Source organism: Dromaius novaehollandiae, chromosome 4, assembly GCF_036370855.1.
Source record: "Dromaius novaehollandiae isolate bDroNov1 chromosome 4, bDroNov1.hap1, whole genome shotgun sequence".
Lineage (NCBI taxonomy): Eukaryota > Metazoa > Chordata > Aves > Casuariiformes > Dromaiidae > Dromaius > Dromaius novaehollandiae.
The window spans coordinates 13,035,535-13,052,622 of NC_088101.1; the positions used below are offsets into that span (position 1 = coordinate 13,035,535).

General features: G+C 47.2%; 1 protein-coding gene across 2 annotated transcripts in view; it reads right to left on the bottom strand.

Annotated features, from left to right (window-relative positions):
- Window positions 1–16,156, bottom strand: part of CNOT6L (CCR4-NOT transcription complex subunit 6 like) — a 31,913-nt gene extending 15,757 nt beyond the window's left edge. Inside the window, exon 1 of one of the 2 annotated variants that reach the window (XM_064510449.1) lies at window positions 16,045–16,156. Coding sequence is in view for 1 of the 2 variants with exons in the window: in XM_064510448.1 (XP_064366518.1) it covers window positions 13,484–13,533 (50 nt within the window). In the remaining variant the exon portion in view is untranslated. Of the gene's footprint in view, window positions 1–13,483; window positions 15,534–16,044 lie in introns of those variants that run through there. The other variant, XM_064510448.1, reaches the window with a different exon arrangement.
- Window positions 16,157–17,088: the final 932 nt, after the last annotated feature.

The following is a 17,088-nucleotide window of genomic DNA, read 5'->3' on the forward strand; positions in this document are numbered from 1 at the left end:
GCAGTGTCCACACTGCTGCTGCAATCCCCTTTTTGCAGCAGCCGCCAAGGCGTCCAAGGCAGCGTTTCTCTGTTTGGACTACTATAAGTGTTGTAAGCGTTAAACTCTCCATTTCCCAACGTTTTCCAAGGAAAAGGGCAGTAAACAGAACAGAAATGTTCAAATGATTATTAACTAAAAACTAAACTCTGCCGAGTTCCTTCGAAGAGGTGGTTTATCCCAGACACCCACTCTGGCTCCAGATACACGCTGAGAATGTATCTGCTACCTAATTTTCGGTAAGAGTTAAAGCCTGTTCTCCTACTGGGTTTACAGAGAATCCTCCCAGCTCTGGTTGGTGCACCCCGACCCTTGCTATCCTTCACACTGGGAAATACTCTGACGCTGCTCAACCAAGCGCTACTCATTCTTAGGACTGAAAACCCAGCCTATGTTTAAAATATCTAGAGTGTGACACTTATTAGCTCCCAGACCTATCAGTCTATCCACCTAGCCAGGACGGGTCTTCATTTTGCTTTTCAGTCCGCCATATCTTGAAACAACCTGTGTTTATACCAAATGTGGGCCCAGGACAGCTGCAGCATCCCAAACTTTGCTTTCCAATAACTGGTAGGAGCTGTTGGGCAAGTGCTTTGTGAAATGTGCTGTGCTTAGTGGCCTTTGCATTCTTGTTTTCTACGCCATAATCTTGTCGTAATATCAGACCCAGACAGGGGTCTGATAAAAATGCACCCTAAATTTCAGGGTGCATTTCCAGCTAAAAAGGCACGTGGAAAACTATTTGTACTTCTGCTTGCTGTTTCAACCCAAGTCGGGCGCAGCGGGCTAAGCGCTCGGGAAGGCTCAGTCCCAACGCGGGACCTTGCTGTCACACGTGTGTCGATCCAAAGCCTTGGGGTGGCAGCGGTCTCCCTCCAGCTGCTGAGCAGAAAGCAGAGCAGAGCTGGCCGTTCACGCCGCCAGATCCCAGCAGCTTTGCTCCTCCCCATCTGGCAGATGTTGGACAAACATCCCAGGCCCCAGTGATGAAAACTTGAAGAACGGCGGTGGTTAGACCATCTGAGTCACCCCATACTCATCCATACCTGCCCCCGGGCCAGGAGATGACCACTGACCAGGCAACACCATCAAAAAGTTTCAGGATCACCGTTTCCTCTTTGGAAGGGCACCCAACCAAGTTATGTTGAAATATCGCTTGTTATGAGAAGTGCTCTGCCAATTTAAAGTAATTTGCAGCAGTCAAAGGCCCTCTAATGAAATGAGGCCTGAACTGCGAGTCAAATGACACACACATTTTTCAGATATTAGTCACTTTAATGCTATTCTGAAATAGTACTGAGTCAAATGAACATCAGTGTAATTTCCATAGCTACAGAAAAGAGAAATCAAAGCTAAATCAAATATACTTTTTTCTTCTGCATAATGGCAGCATTAAGCAAGAATTGAGCGCCGCTGTAGGCATTTTTTAAAGCAAATATGAATGCCGTCTAGGGTCCCAACTCCTAACGTTTCAGTCTTCCGCTCTACTTGTCCTGGAACTAAACCAGTATCAGAAAGAAAAAAATAATTTTTTTTGCTCGGTTAGTCTTCAGGGGGCTAAACCTAGTTCCTTGAACCAGTTAACCCTGAGATCAGGTGAGTACCAGTGCCGCTGCAAGCAACAGAGTGGGAACACGCAGCCGGGGATACGGGAACTGAAGCAACGGTGATTTTTTACACACATATGTATTAACTTTTTGGGTATAGGTCTGTCCTAACACTTTTCCTAGAGCCTCTTGAACACCTTTGGACTGGCATTAAAACCCAGAGAGAAAGCTGGCACAGTGCCATTACTCAGCTCAAACCCTAATTATGGTCCCAGATGAAATTAAGCAGCTCTAACTCAGGTGTGTATAAAAAGAGCCAGAGTCGGGTGGGGTGTTTTTTTTGTTTCTTTTTTTTTGGCACTTTTGAGCTGTGAGGCTGTGCTGCAGGTTTTTACCCTCAGGAGACATGTTTTGGGAAGCAAACAACGAGAGCTTCGGCACACATCGAGTTTCAGAAAACCAGGTACTAACAGAAAACTGTTCTGTACTTATATGGGTGTGGAGAAAATGAGATACGGAGGCTGCAGTTAGCAATATGAATTACAAACTGTGATTTTGCTAGGGAGAAGCTGAAGGCAGCCCTACAAATGGTATCAATACAACAGCAGAAGTGAAGGCATTATGCTAGGGATACTACACCATCTTTGAACATGAAACTTTCTAAGTCACACTGTATTTTTTTCAGTGGATGAGATGTCAACAGCAGCTGAGAACAATGAAAATCTCGTTTAACGCACTGCATATCCAAACACACCAAAGTAGTTATCTCAAATTTGCTGTGACAGGTGAACTATATCATTATCATTTTTAATAATGTCAGATCTCCTCTTTCAAAGGCAAATAGCTCGCACCAAGCAGAAGGATTGACACGTGTTCAGAGGAAAGAGAAAGCCTGCTCAAAGTTGCCCAGATTATTTGGCATCTATGGTGCAGGAGGGCTTTGAAACTAGATAGGTCTAGTGCTGTTCCAAAATAATGACCAATCCCTTCCCCAGAGAGTTTAAAAGATGTATTTCTTATACCACGGTGGCTATAGTATATGTTGTTCACGTTCTTTCATACCTTAATGCATAAATGAGCTGTCTGTTTCCAATGAGGAAAAGCAAATCAAGAAGTAAATCGAAAAGAGCTATAACTGCATCTCGTTTCCGCCCTATATTCATGGGTATGTTGGCATAACTCGAAATCCTGGCCTCTAGCATAGTGACTTGCTTTGAGATTTTCAGGCTTGGCATATACGAGTCAAACTGCCGGAGGATTTTGACAACTATCCAGCAGACGGCCCTGAGTCACTTCTCCTCCCTCTGCGCAGTAACAGCTTAGTGTCCGTCCGCTTCCATATGGTGATTCCTCACCGAAATTAAAAATCTTGCCGGTTGACAAGGACAAGGAGGGTGTGTGTGCACAAACAGGCACTTGTTATTTAGCCTGGCAAGTTGGGTCACAAGTTTGGAAACAGAGCCATTTTCAATCTATATATTTTATAAATAAGACTACATGCTTCCAAAGGCTACAGCGAAAGGCTGCTGTTTCGGTTTAAGTGCATTTCTTTTTTATATGGCAGTATGACAACAGTCTCATCGTCTCAGGCTCCCTAAAGAGAAGGAAAACTACAGCTGGTACCCACAGAAATGGGGGGAATGATGAGCAAAAGAAGTTGATCAATTAATGGCGTACTACTACCAGCGGTTTTGTTTTAAATCCCCATAGCATGTGTATATACGTGTTAAGGTATACTACTTAGTAAATCAGGGGAAAGTGGAGAGGGAATATTTTCTACCATCTCTCCAGACTTTGCAACTCCAGTAAGAGTTGAAGGACCGCAGTGAGTCTGTCAACAAAGACACTCTCTCTCCTCAACTACTGCTTCCAAGTAATCTGCCTGCAAACAGAGACCATAGGCGAAATGAATAAAAATGCCTCATCATATCTTTAATTAAAAAAAAGAAAGCAAGTATTCTGTTCATGCCATTCCCCAATATTGAGATTTCAAGCTAGCTTTAAGAAAACACAATGAAAATAAATAGGGACTACTTGGATACAGGCAAGCATCCTATCAACAGGAGCTTAAACACCAATTGAGGAAAAACTGTGGGACAAGAGATCAAATTTGAAGTGATTATTAAATCTAAGGAATGGCAGTTAAAATTTCAAGCTGAATACCATGGAGCTAGCAACAAATGACATGGTCTGCAAGGGTAATCGAGAAAACCCTTTGTTTTCTAAATCTGTATGAAAAAAAAAAGGCATTTACTATCAAACTAGCCATCCAGGAAAAGGTTTTCTCACATGATGGCACACGGGCTCACCAGTACAGAGGGCTCTTCTGTAGGAAATCCACTGGTCTCTGCTAAGTCTCCTCTGCAGCAGAAAGAGCACAGAAACGGTTAGGAGAGCTTTAGAAGTTAGAGCATTAAAGGTCTTGGAGTTCTGTGTCCTTTCAAGTCTGTAGCAACAGTAACGTTGCCTCTATGGCAACAGGTAGACAGGGCTTCAGTGCAGTTTGCTTTCTGGGAAAAAAAATGCTCCAAGTGGGAAAGGGAGAGGATCTTGCTCCTGTAAGCAAGCTACGTCAGCTTGCGCTCTTCTCACATCCTAATGCATCCTACGGCTCGTTAAGCGCTGTTAGGGATGTAGGAAGCGTTGCGGCCCTCGCCAGACTGGCGGCGGTTCTGCGAGCAACCGCGTCCGGGATTTGGGCCTGGGCTGGCGCTCGCCCGTGCAAGGCAGCGATGGCAGAAGCGCGGTGACGAGGCCGTGCCGACGGCCGCGATGCAGTGGCATTTGTCCCAACGTTGCTCTCGCTTATATCCCGCGCGCTCCTCCCGTGAGGCTGAGCAAGGGCAGGCTGCTGAAGCTGCTGCTGCCGGCTGTAACAGCCAGCCCTCCTTGCGCGCCAGCGAGTTTCCCGTGCAGCAGTTCACAGGGACTCGCTAGGCGCTGCCTTACAAGGGGCAGGAGCAAAAGCCAAGCAGAGGAGCGGAAAGGGAGGGAACTAGCTGTTTTCTACTAATTTTAGAGCCAACTGGCACTCACTGGATGGAAATGCTAATTGTCCTACTGACGTACACCCACTAGTTATTTCCCCCGGCTCCCTCATCTCCTTTAAATGAAATAGTCTTTTCTCAACTCACAGGTAACACCAGAATATCCGGGTTTCCACCCTTCCTCTTCCTCTGTCCCACCCCCATTTACAAGAAGAGCAGAGCTGTTTACTGCATGGAAATACTACGTAGCATTAAGTAGTTACTTTAATTTGTGTGCTTCATTAACATTTCAGTCTCTACTCAAAAAGAACAGCTTCTGCTGTGCTTCACATAGGCTGTTACCTCTCGCTGTGTCCCTGATCCCTACTGAACTGGGATCAAGTCATATATTAAGCAATATCTGCCTCTGTTTGCATACACATTTTACACCTATTACTTTCAAAACAGTTTTTAGGAGCTGGTTTGCATGCCAACACACGGTAGGTATCTCCTCAAAAGCCAAGCTCTGCTTAATAGAAACGCATGAGATGTCTACCGTAGGGCAAGAGTAAGAGCGTCGCCAGACAGACTGTAAATAAACCTAACCAGAAGCCCCCGGAGGGCCAGCTTAAATAGCAGGTTTATTTACATGCGTATCCTCCACGGGCCTAAAGAAATGACCCATTTGCATGGCCGCCCCATCCCCTGGAGAGCCTTGGTCTTTTAATGAGATACAGGGCAGAGTGGCTTAAAGGATTAAGGACTGAAGTCAGCAAGGGGTGGGAGAAGGAAGCAGCCGGGGCGACTGCCTGATCGGCAGCAAACAACACGGCAAAACACTGCCGGGCACGGCTGCGACTAAAGATAACCGCGGGTTTTCTTAGCTCCAGACTGACAGGGATAGGAGCAGGGAGAAAAAATCTTCAGCACTTAGAGCTGGATGTGTTCAAAGCGCCGTGGTTCGCTAGCATCTCGCTGGGTCTCTAGGGAAAGGGCTGTTTCACTGACAGAGCTAACCCTGCACCTTAGTTCATCCAGTCACTCGCTTAGGAACGATACAGACCCTGTTCGAGTTACCTGAGCCAACACCTTGCCTTATGCAGCTCCTCGGGATCAATAATTGGAGAGAAGCCAGCCATCGATCTGTTTTTTGAGCAAAACTATACCAGAATAATTAATTCGCACGTGCCACTGCAGCGACTTTGAAGTGGTTTTCTCAATAAATATTTCTTCCCTCTTTTACAATGCAAGTCAAACCATCGATAACCTTTCATCCTTCAAAAAAAAGTTTGTGCTCGGGGAGAAGAATAGACGAGATTATTTCCGCGGCCACAATGTTATCTTAGCCCGTACGTGGTGCACTGCCAGCAGCTTAATAAAATAAGCAAAGCCGAGCCGCACTTCGGCTACTCTCCCCGTATGATAGGAAGATAACGGCCAGCTTATCGCTCACAGTCTGTCCTTTGCAGCAATAATTAACAACATGGAAATCTGCCACCGCAACGCTTACTTCAAACAGCTTCAGAGTTACAAGGCCTGCCCTGTTTCAACTACAGGTAGGTTTGCACTAGTCAAAGCTTGGAGGGGGGGGAGCCAAAGAATAAAATCAACATGTCAGTAGTGAAAACGGTTTTGCAATCTCTGGCACAATAAACCAGCCTTTTCATATCACAGTACAATTTTAAGAGGGCACAGGATGCTGCCCTAATATTCACAGGAGCTAGGCTAGTATGCTCAAAAGAGGAGACAGTGAAGAGGAGGGATTTTTTTAATGAAGGGATTTTTTTTTAAGAAGGTTTCTAGGAATTAACTCTTTTTTTAATAGGGTATATTTAAATAGATGTCACTTTTAATCAAAGAATCAAAGAAGCTTGCCTGATAACCAGAGAAAATCATATTATCCTGATATCAAAGGCTGGTTAGTTCAGCTTTCTGTGTATTCAATTATCCAAATCCTTTGCATGTGTACTTACCTCATGCTTAACTTCCAAATACTAGATTTGGTTTTAAAATCATTGTTAACAATTAACACATACTCTTCTAGCCATGTGCCAGATTGTCTTGGGCTATGGGTGCAATTTTTCATTTTCCATCAATCTCTGCAGGAAGCAGGAAACTCACATTGAACAAAAAAGTCCTGCTGCATAATGGAAAGGTAAATTATCACAAGCTTCCACAAAATTGGACCGTGACGATGAGACGTACAAGAGTTGTGAGCTCCGGCCGGTAAAAAAGGGATGTGATCCAGCACAGGAATTTTCTGGTCTTTAAATCAAAATTAGCAGAAGGCTAATTCTGGTGTGCAGAAGGATCTCTGTAATACTACTCCTACCTAGAGCAAAGTAGGCCGTACGTGAATAAACCCTGAAGTATACATTAGCTGGGAAGGGGCACAGCTAACATGAATTCCTCTCATTCCTCTGCCAAAAGATAAGCTAAACTTAGGCTGATCCTTCTGTTCAGCCATGTGCAGGGATTTCAGGGCAAGTGTTTTCTTTACCTAATCAGGGAATACCCTTAGCTATTTTTGCAGCCGTTTTCCCAACAGCTTTCTGCTTTTATTTAGTATGGCAGCACGCAAGAAGTTAATTCCTCGAGCTCCGCAACGCTTTTGCTTTGGGAAGGCCTCCTCGCAACTCCTCCTGCCTCCCCACGGCGCTGGGCTTTGGTCGCAGGTCCTGGCTGAGATTCGCAGGTGCATGGGCCACCAGCCACCCCAGAGCTGCAGCGCTGACTCCCCTGCGAGCGCGACAACACGCCGAGCTGCAAGGGGATCCAAGCGCTCATTACGCTAAGTGCTGCGGAAACCTGCAAAAAGATAACGGTCTTGGAAAGAGGTTACAAAAATGGAAAGCCAGTCTAGGAAACGGCTATCGGTTTAGAGAACAGTTCCACTTCTCAACGCACAAGGAGCTTGGTTCAGCAGTACTTAGGGGTTACTATATCAGGCAGAAAACCATCTTACAGTTCATCACAGGACTATTTATTGTGCTGGCTTCAGGTCAAATCATAAACCAAAAATACATCAAAGAAAAATATGGGTTTCCTAAAGTCACAGCCCCACTCCAAGTTGCTACATAATCTGCAAAAAGGCTCTACAGCCTTGTAATCCAAGCCATTCCAAAGAGATGTTAGTACTGCAAGACTCCTATTCTATTAACAGCTCAAATACTTAATATATGTGCTTCTCTCATCCGCTCAAAATATTCCTCGTACATCTGACAACCTCAGCTCCTTCACCATCTTTTACTCTGGACTAACAGAGAGAAGGAAGAGGATCAATGCACAGGTCCAAAAATGATCAGAGATTTAACTCTTTCCAGTGGTAAAACCTAACCGATCCGGAGGAAAAAAATGCAAGTCGAGGGCCATCTGACGAGCTGAACCCAACTCTTCCTGGCACTTCTGACTACGCTCTGGTATGTGAGAAGTTGCCTGGCCCTCTTTTCCTTTTGCTTTCTTAACTTTCCAAAACAAAAAGGGATTAGAGGAAAGGCGTTCACAAGTGGAAATTTCTGCTGGGTGGATAATTCATCCTGTGCTAGCTCTCTCCTACTTCCAAGGCCAGTTGTAAAGTCATATAAGAGGATAAATACAAACTGAATTTTAAGGTACAGAGGAAGCAGTAACCAGTTTTCTGGAATTACTTTCATCACTGCCCCAACTGGCCTTTTCCTGCCCTGAGCTGGCGAGTCCCATTATCCTAAGAAAACACAGCGTCTCCTGCTATCAGGACTGCTTTTGACAAATATTCTGTTTTCAGGTCCCTTGCAAATCAGCTTGTGTCAGTTTTAAGTTTCACATTTCTTTTTATGAGCAGGAAACGCTATTTTTCGGCAGCCTGTGTCATGTGTGCAAGGGCCGAGCAGCGCATACCAATGCGTGCTCCGACAAGCAGCAAGGGAACAAACCCTCTGCAAAATCGCAGGAAACGCTCGCCGTTTCAGAGCGCCAGCAGTAGCTCCTATCTGCATTTCTTCCCCCAGATGACGGGATGGTAACTCTGCTCTTTCCTCCAAGTACTGTAATTCTGCTCCTGCTCTCAGATGGGCAAAGCCTGAAGCAACAAGAAGGGAAAGGATATTTCCCATGTGTCAAGGCTGACTCTAGAGAAACATAAAACCATTTATTTGAGGGAGATGCTCCACATCAGAAAGCTTATTAACTTCTCGCAAGCATAACACAAGGCACAGAGGCCACGCAAGTCCCAGCTATCCGTGCCCCTCCATCTTCTGAGCAAAAACTACTTTGCTTACATCGAATAGACAAATGTTTCACAAGTGCTACAAGGGGGCCCTTCCACCAGGAACTCTCAGATACCTTTTCAGACCACAAAACCTTGGTATTAAGCAAGAGAAGCAGGAAGAGCTGCAGGCAACTTAACCGAAAACTCGAAAACGGGCAGGAGCTCCCTGCTCAGCTGTTGACACAAGGCACGATCGGAGCAGCGGGCAGAGCACAGGAGGTACGCCTTCTGCTTCCCCCGGGCCTGCCAGGACTGCGGGCAAGAGGAGCTAAAAGTCAGTGGGAGAAAGTCTTCCTCGATAGGCATTTCTCCCTAAGTACTCAAAACCAAACGGAAACTTTTGAGAGAGCCTCTAGTCCGACTTCTTAGGAAGGACAACAGCAAAACTAATTTGTGAGTCAAACTCACAAAAATGTTCAGTTTTGGAAGCGTTCCTAAAACAAGAGCGAAAATTACCCAACGAAATCGTTAGCTGCCCTAAAGGGTGAACATCAGCAAACTTGAGTACAACCTACAGATATTGCCTATTATAATAGTAATAGCGTGACCAAAAGGGGATGTTTTTGTAGTTTTATTTACACTTGCGAAATTTGATAAACTAAAAAGAAATAGACTGGACAGGCACTGATGCTAAAGCAAAGAGGAGACAAAGCAGAGTGGGTCACTTCGCTCTACTGCCTCAAATGCAAGGTTCAAGTCTCTCGCTCGGAGAAGAAACTTGCTGAAAACGGTTGTTTCAGCTGGTAGTGGACGTGCAAAGGAATGAAAAGAAAGAGGATATCTGGGCTTCAAATTTATCCGTAAGGCATACTTCTTAGCATCCACAAAACTCTGCTTAGCAGTCCATAAAACCTCCTTTCTGAGATGTTCTGCCAGTAAGGCAGGCTTCTGGCGTTGGTAGTGTAGTGAAGAAAAAGGTCCCTTTTCAATTCTGGGCTCCGGTAAGGTGAAGGCTACGTATCCCTCCCGTCGTGGCTGTGAGACACTGCACGTTTATCACTACGTACGAGACAATCCCCATTCCCCTTTGCTTCCTGAGGAGCCCTCGTTCCTCCGTGCCTCCCCCAAAAGCTAGCAAGAAAACCTCACTTGCACAGCAACAGCATGCTAAAACTTCATCTGTACTCTGCAACCTGCCAAGCCAACTCGACCCAGGAGTATTTTTTGCCATTGAAAAGCATTTAAAGTATTATAATTGTTTTTTTAGTTTCTTGTAAGTAGGGACAGGCGAGCTTTTGACCGGCGGTAATGCTTGTGGAAGGACGGACGGCTTTGCGGTTAGGACCCTTAGTCAGGAGCTTTGGGTCACACTCCCATTTCCAACACAGACCTGCATGGGAGTGCCAAATTCGGGAAGGACGCAGGCCTACGGGCTCCTTGGAGGAGTGCCGCCTCCAGTAGTTGCCCAGCTATAAAAATTCCTGCTACTCCTAGCTGAGGGCACAGTAGCTTTTCCTTCGTGCTTCATCGAGGGTAATAAATAATCCTGAGCCACCTCGGTCTCCCTGCCCATCAGCGGGGATGACTGCAAGGTGCTCTGATGGATTAGTTGGTTGGTGTCCGCGCACCACTGAAGATTTGTCAATCCTCAAGCCGCAAAAGGAAGAAAGACAAAACAAAACAAGAACCCTAAAAACCTGTCTGAAGATCGATCGCCGCACAGATTTCAGAAGTATATTCCCCCTCCTGAGGTCTGTCATCGCTGTTCCCATGTCACCCCCGCCACATCAAGCAGCTTTTCCCTCCAGAGCGAGTACTGATTATCGTTGTAGGCAAGACATAATTTGCTGGAAGAAGTATAGTAGTACAAGAGTTCCCATGGACCTACTTGAATTACAGCCAGATTTGCTGTTGTTTTGTTCTTAACTATTTTTGACACCGCCACTTTTAGCCATCAATGTCACAAGCAAGCCTGAACTTGCTCTCAGCAGTGAGGCCAGGAGCAAAACCCTACTCTTCCTCTCGCCCCCGGCCCTACTCACACGGGCGCAACAATGTGCTCAAAGCAGAAGCATTTCACTATTCCCAACATATTTTGTTTTGATGAAAAAAGAAAGGTATTTCATTTCTCTCCTGGCATATGACTGTCTGAACATATTTGTTAATGTGACTGTGTAGCAGTGTTGGAAATTTGTGAAATCTGTCTGCAGACAATGTATGCACAGTGTTAACTTTATTTAAAATATGCAGCTGTACCGCAGACTTAAATTCCTAAGAAATCTTAGTCCAGCGGGATTTTAATTCTCATTTATATACCTTTCTCAGAGAAAATATTATGCATAAAGCCCCTTTACAGGCAAGCAGAAGTAAAAAAAAAAAGAAAAAAAAAACCCTTTAGCTAAATGCTAAGCATAAACAGCTACAATGCCATGCAATCATAAAATGCCATTAATCATTTACATCAGGAAATGCCAAAGTAAGGGTGAACACACAACCTTATCTGTTCCTTGTGTACACATACAAGTTACAAGCTTTAGTTAAATTTGTTGTTTGCATGATATGCAACAGCTAAAGGGGGTTCTGTTCCTTGGCCCAAGGTGCCAATTTTGCATAATCTCACAATCTCTGTGTTCAATGAATCCACACAAGTTGCAGCCAAAACTTTTTGTGTTGCTGTTTTTTTTTTAATCTTGTATGCTTTTCACCAGTGTTGGTTAAACTTCTCCACTTGAGAGGTACAAATTTTGTTTCTTGCAGAACAGCATAGAAAGCATGTCTGTCTAGCTTTAATCGTATTTTAAAGGTCTACCTTTGGAAGCCCAGAGGAAAAGCTTGCTGCTAGTGTCTGAACACTGTTACACCACTTCTTGATCCTGTGTACGGAGATGTGCAAAGGACGGCCAAAGTTGTTCTCCTGAACAGGATTCTAGCGCAGCTTTCCTGGAGAGCTTTTCCTCCACTGTACTTCCCTTTTCTTCAGAACCATTTAAGCTTGGGGGTTTGGTCTGCGGTTTTTTTCGTTTTGTTTTGTTTTTTCCCCATCACAGATAGCTGTCACCTAACAGTTGTGAATTTACCAGGCTTCAAACCCAACCCAGACAGCATGTACCACTAATGGCCTAGAGTCCTCTCGGCACCTCACGCTGCGATTTACTCCAAAGCGCTCCTGAAGGGGCACAAATGGATCCAGTAAATCCTGAGCGTTGAATCCTTCCATCTCCTGCAGGATGCTTCAGAGTTGCCTTTATCCCCTGAGTTTTTTGTTCTTTTGGGAGGCCTCTGTGGCAAGAGGTACGCACATGAAGTTTATGGACACGAACCTGAGATCCTCAGTCTTTTAAGGCGGGGAAGGAGAGCACGAGAATATCAGAGATACTGTATTCAGATGAAGATACCCATAAAGACATGTCCTAAGCCAGCCCCTGCTTTTAAAATTACAGATGAGACGTAAAAGCTGTGCAGACAGATGGCTAAAAAACAAAGAATTGATCAAAAGGCAAAGTCGGATGTTCCTGTTGGAGCCAGTCTAACAATGATCGCCCCTAAAAGGCGAACACCCTGTGGCCTCCATCTCCCATTTTGCTTATTTACTGAGAGTTTAGTGAGTGGAGCCGGTCCAGAAAGACACAAGACCTGACAACTGGGTAAGTAAATGTGTTCTGGGCAAGCAGCATCTCAGGCAGCCAGCTCCCGGGGTACACAGGGAACGCAGACAAAAGCAGAGGAGAACATCTGCCTGTGCGCATGTGTGTAAGTGCTATCAGTATCTTTATGGCTGTAACAAATCTGTCCTAGGACAGAGAGAGAAACATTCTGTTAAATGAAGAAAGTGAGCTGCGAATACACGGAGTTTGATCTCGGGATAGCATCAAAAGAACCACAGAATTTTAAAAAAGAAATATTAGCAGTGGCTTAGTATTTAATGCTTTAAGTAGTAAATCCACCGCAAATCCTCCTGAATTAGTTGCAGGAGGTATGCATGAGACAGATTGTAACTTACTTCCTGAAGTTTTCTAAAGTGCCATCTTATGCTCCCAAACTACCAAACTCCCCCAATATTTCTGCTTTCTCAGTATTCTGCAAGTCAGATCACATTCAGTGTCTTACATGCCCTTCTGGAATTCAGAACGCTCTTTCCAGTAAATACCGAGCAAACCATTTATTCATATTTATCCCCTTTTCAAACTTAAGTGACCTAGAAGTGTTCAACAGAATAAAGCTGATCTAAGCAGTATTTTTTTGTGGCCAAAGATGATCTCTGCGATTATGAGTGTTATTAATGCTACCACTTAAAAACAGAATGCCCTTGGAAAGGTTTTAATAAGAAAAAAGAAATACATCTCCCCATTCGCGCACGTGAACGCCGAACAAAAAGGACAGCAGCTACTGCGATCCACCTAAATGTAAGTTTTTGTTCTCAGTGTTTTAGGTTTAAATTAAGTAAAGACTCACCCTAGTGTGCAAATCAATGAATTTTTCTCCAGTGGTTCTCTTTCATTTTATTACCAGAGTCCACACATACCTTTGGAGTCACTTTCGGACTTTTAAGACCAGTGTGGGAACTAAATATTCCCGCACTTGGCAAACTCAATCAAAAGCTTGCCTTGCTTTGTACAAAAATAAGACAGTTACTGGAAAACAACGAGAATCTGAATGAAAAAAATCCCGGCCTATCACACGAAATGCAAGTTTTACAAACACCTCTGGAAAAAAGGAAAACAAGAAGCAGTCATAACATCACTTACTTCAGCACGAGATTTCTCACTGTAAAAGTTACCAAACTTCTACTGACCATGGATGGGGGGAGGAGAGCGCGCACACATAAAACACAAACGGATCGGTTGACCCTTCCGAGTCAGACAAATAAACGTATGATTACACCAGATCTCCTTCTGCCCTGGGAGTGTTGCGCTCTCCTGGCAAAACATGGCTACCGGTATAGGAAAAACACCCTTAAAAACGAAAACAAGCTATATCAGTAAAAGCGCAGTTTTGCAGATAACTGCATCTACAGCTGGGACTTCTGCTGGCACAGCTATGTCAGTCACGGGTCACACTTCGTCACAGCACTCGCAGACAGAGCTGTGCCAGCAGAAGTCTGCCATACAGACCAGGGGTAAAACTCAGCAGTGATTAAAACGAATCTGTAGAGTTTCCCATTTTTCAGACTGCTGCCAAACTACCTTTCTCTGATGACGGGTATTCTCGCTCTTGTGCTGACACGTTAGGATCCCAGCTATGAAGGACAGAAGCAGCATAAACTTAGCTCAAGAATGGGCAATACCTATGATCCATTTACATGGTATTTTACAGCTCAGCTAAATTCCCAAACTAAAAGAGAAAAGAACAGACCCTGTAGGAAGACAAAGCGAAACTGAATAAATTAAGTTCTACTGTACTACAGCCCTCAGAGCAGATCGTGACAGTCCTCACTTTCAATATTAAGAAGAGGATGAAACTCAGACTGTTTAACAGAATTTGTTTAGCAGACCGATACAGGCAGCAGAGCACTGCAAAATTCTGACCGGTTAAACCGAACAGTCACATTATAATGAGGCTTTTATCATCTTCGATCATCTCTGAAGACAGCGGGCAAGTAGATTTTATGCCTGAGCTGATGCTCGAACATAAGTTCTGTCCGGATGGATCACCACGAGACTGCAGGTCATGCGTATGGCAATGCACATAGTTATTTCAAAGTACGGAGCAGCAATATGTCAGAAGCATCTGCTGCTGATCTACTCTGGAGTAAAATTACGAGATAAAGTAATAAATAAATTCTCAGTGCCCTCTGTGTGGGAAAAGAAAGCTGAAGGCAGCTGTTTACAGCAGCAGAGCTCCTGCTAACCTGCTCGCCCTGAACAAGGGACGAAAGAGTCTGAAGCGAAGTGCTGTGGAAGTGAACAACGCGAAGTACAGGAAGTCAGATGGAGCCGCGGTGCTCGTCTGCAGCGCAAAGTAAACATCGGATGTAACGTGTGCCCTTATCTCTTCTGAAGCATCGCTAGCACATGACCACACCTAAAATAGGCTACGGTTTGGAAGATCAACAGTTGTTAGTCCAAATTTCACCATCACTTTTCTATTCTGATAGGGAGAATACAGAAGTAAAATCAGCGGCAGCGCTGTGCTTGTCAAGGCCGTATCCCATCTCTGTCAGAGCTTTTGGCCCTCCAAATGCTGCACCGGGTTCTAGGAATTCCTTGATTTTTGTCACGATAAAGTCTCAGTTATTAGAAATAACGTATTTAATTCTGTTTTTTTTTTAAGCACCGGGGCAAAAACATCCCAAAGGAACGGCGTAGGCTAAAAATAGACCTATTACCGTCGCTCTCATTATCAGCCATGTCTACACACACCGAAAGCGTAACTGCGAGCGATTTCAGTATCAGGTGTTTTCCCCTCCGGGTTACTTTTAGGGCTGCCGGGGCGCTAGGCTGAGAACAGAGTATTGCAGACAGAGGCTGATACGGGTACGAATTTAACGCAGGTATAAACTGAATTTTAAGGAAAGCTCCGTCTAAGCGAGGCTGTCATCCGTTTTGTTTACAATTCTCATCAGCGGGCTAGCGGACGAGAAGCTGGAGCTCCGAAAGCGAACGCTGGGTCCGCGCGGAGTTTCAGGCATCGGTCGGTAACGGCCAGCCTTGGCCCGGAGACTTCCCGCAGGTCGGACGAAATTTTGGGGCGGCTGGTAAAGCAGCAGAAAAGCACCCAAGCCCCCTGCCGTGCCGTCTAGGAGGGGTGCACGGGTTTAAGGATAAAGAAATAAGAGGGCCGCAAAAAACTTTGCGTTTATGCGCGCTGTTTCTAAGCGGGAGTTTGCCCGAGCTGGCCGTCACCGGCGGCGGGCCGTCTTCAGCGTCACTCCGAGCGGGTGACGACAGACCTCCGGAGAGGAGGAGAAAGGGGTTAACATCAGCATCCCGGGGGGGCACACAAGCCCCGACGCGGGGTCGCGGGTCCCCCGCCGCCGTGCGGGCCTCGCCGTTCAGAGCCAACGGGATGGAGTCGCAGCACTGGGGGGGGGGACTCGGGGCTCGGCGCCCCGGGGGGCCCCGCGCCGCCATTTCGGGCGCGGGCCGGGGGCCGGGCCCCGCCGCTCGCCCCCATTTTGGGGCGCCGCCGGCCCCGGCGGGGCTCCCCCCGCCGCTGCCCCCGACGACGCCGGGAAATGGCGCAGTTGGGGCGCGGGGGCGGCCGGCGGCCCCGCGGGCGGGCGGGCGCGGCGGGTGCTGGCCCCGGTGCTGGCGCGGCGGCGGCAACAGGCCGCGGCGGCGGGGCCCGACATGGCGGCGGGGCTCACCTGCATGCAGCGCGGCGGGGCGGCGGCGGGGCCGGCGGCGGCGGCGGCGGCAGGGCTGCGGCGGCGGCGGGGCGGCGGGCAGCCACGACATGCAGGCGGCGGCCCGCCGGGAGCGGCGCCGGGCCGGGCCGGGAGCGGCGGGCGCGGGGCCGGGGCCGGGGCCGGGAGGCGGCGGCGGGCGGGCGGGCGGGCGGGCGCGGGCCGCGGCTGGGCTGGCGCGGAGGGCGGAGGAGCGGGAGGTGGCGACGGGCGGGGCGGGGGCGGCGGGAGGCGGGCGGCGGGCGGCGGGGCCGCGGGGCGACGCCGCGGCCGCCCGGGGCGGGGGGACGGGACGCGCCCGCCGCCTCCGCGCTGCCGGCCCGGGGGGGCGGCGGCGGGCGGCCGCGCACGCACACACGGTTGTGTCACCGCACACGGTTGTGTCACCACACGGTCGTGTCACCGCACACACACACGGTTGTGTCACCACATGGCTGTGTCACTATACACGGCTGTGTCACCACACACACACACAGACCGTTGTGTCACCACATATGATTGTGTCACTACACACACAGGTGTGTCACCACACGGTTGTGTCACTACATGGTTGTGTCACTATATGTGGTTGTGTCACCACACGCGCACACACACACGGTTGTGTCAGCACACACACACATGGTTGTGTCACCGCACACGGTCGTGTCACCACACATGGTTGTTTCACACATGGTTGTGTCATTACACACGGTTGTGTCACCACACACACACACGGTTGTGTCACCGCACACGGTTGTGTCACCACACACACGTTTGTGTCACTACATGGTTGTGTCACTATATATGGTTGTGTCACCACATACAGTTCTGACACTATGCACACACAGTTGTGTCACCACACGGTTGTGTCACTACATGGTTGTGTCACTATATACGGCTGTGTCACCACACACACACACACGGTTGTGTCACCACATACAGTACTGTCACTATGCACATACAGTTGTGTCACCACACGGTTGTGTCACTACATGGTTGTGTCACTATATACGGTTGTGTCACCAC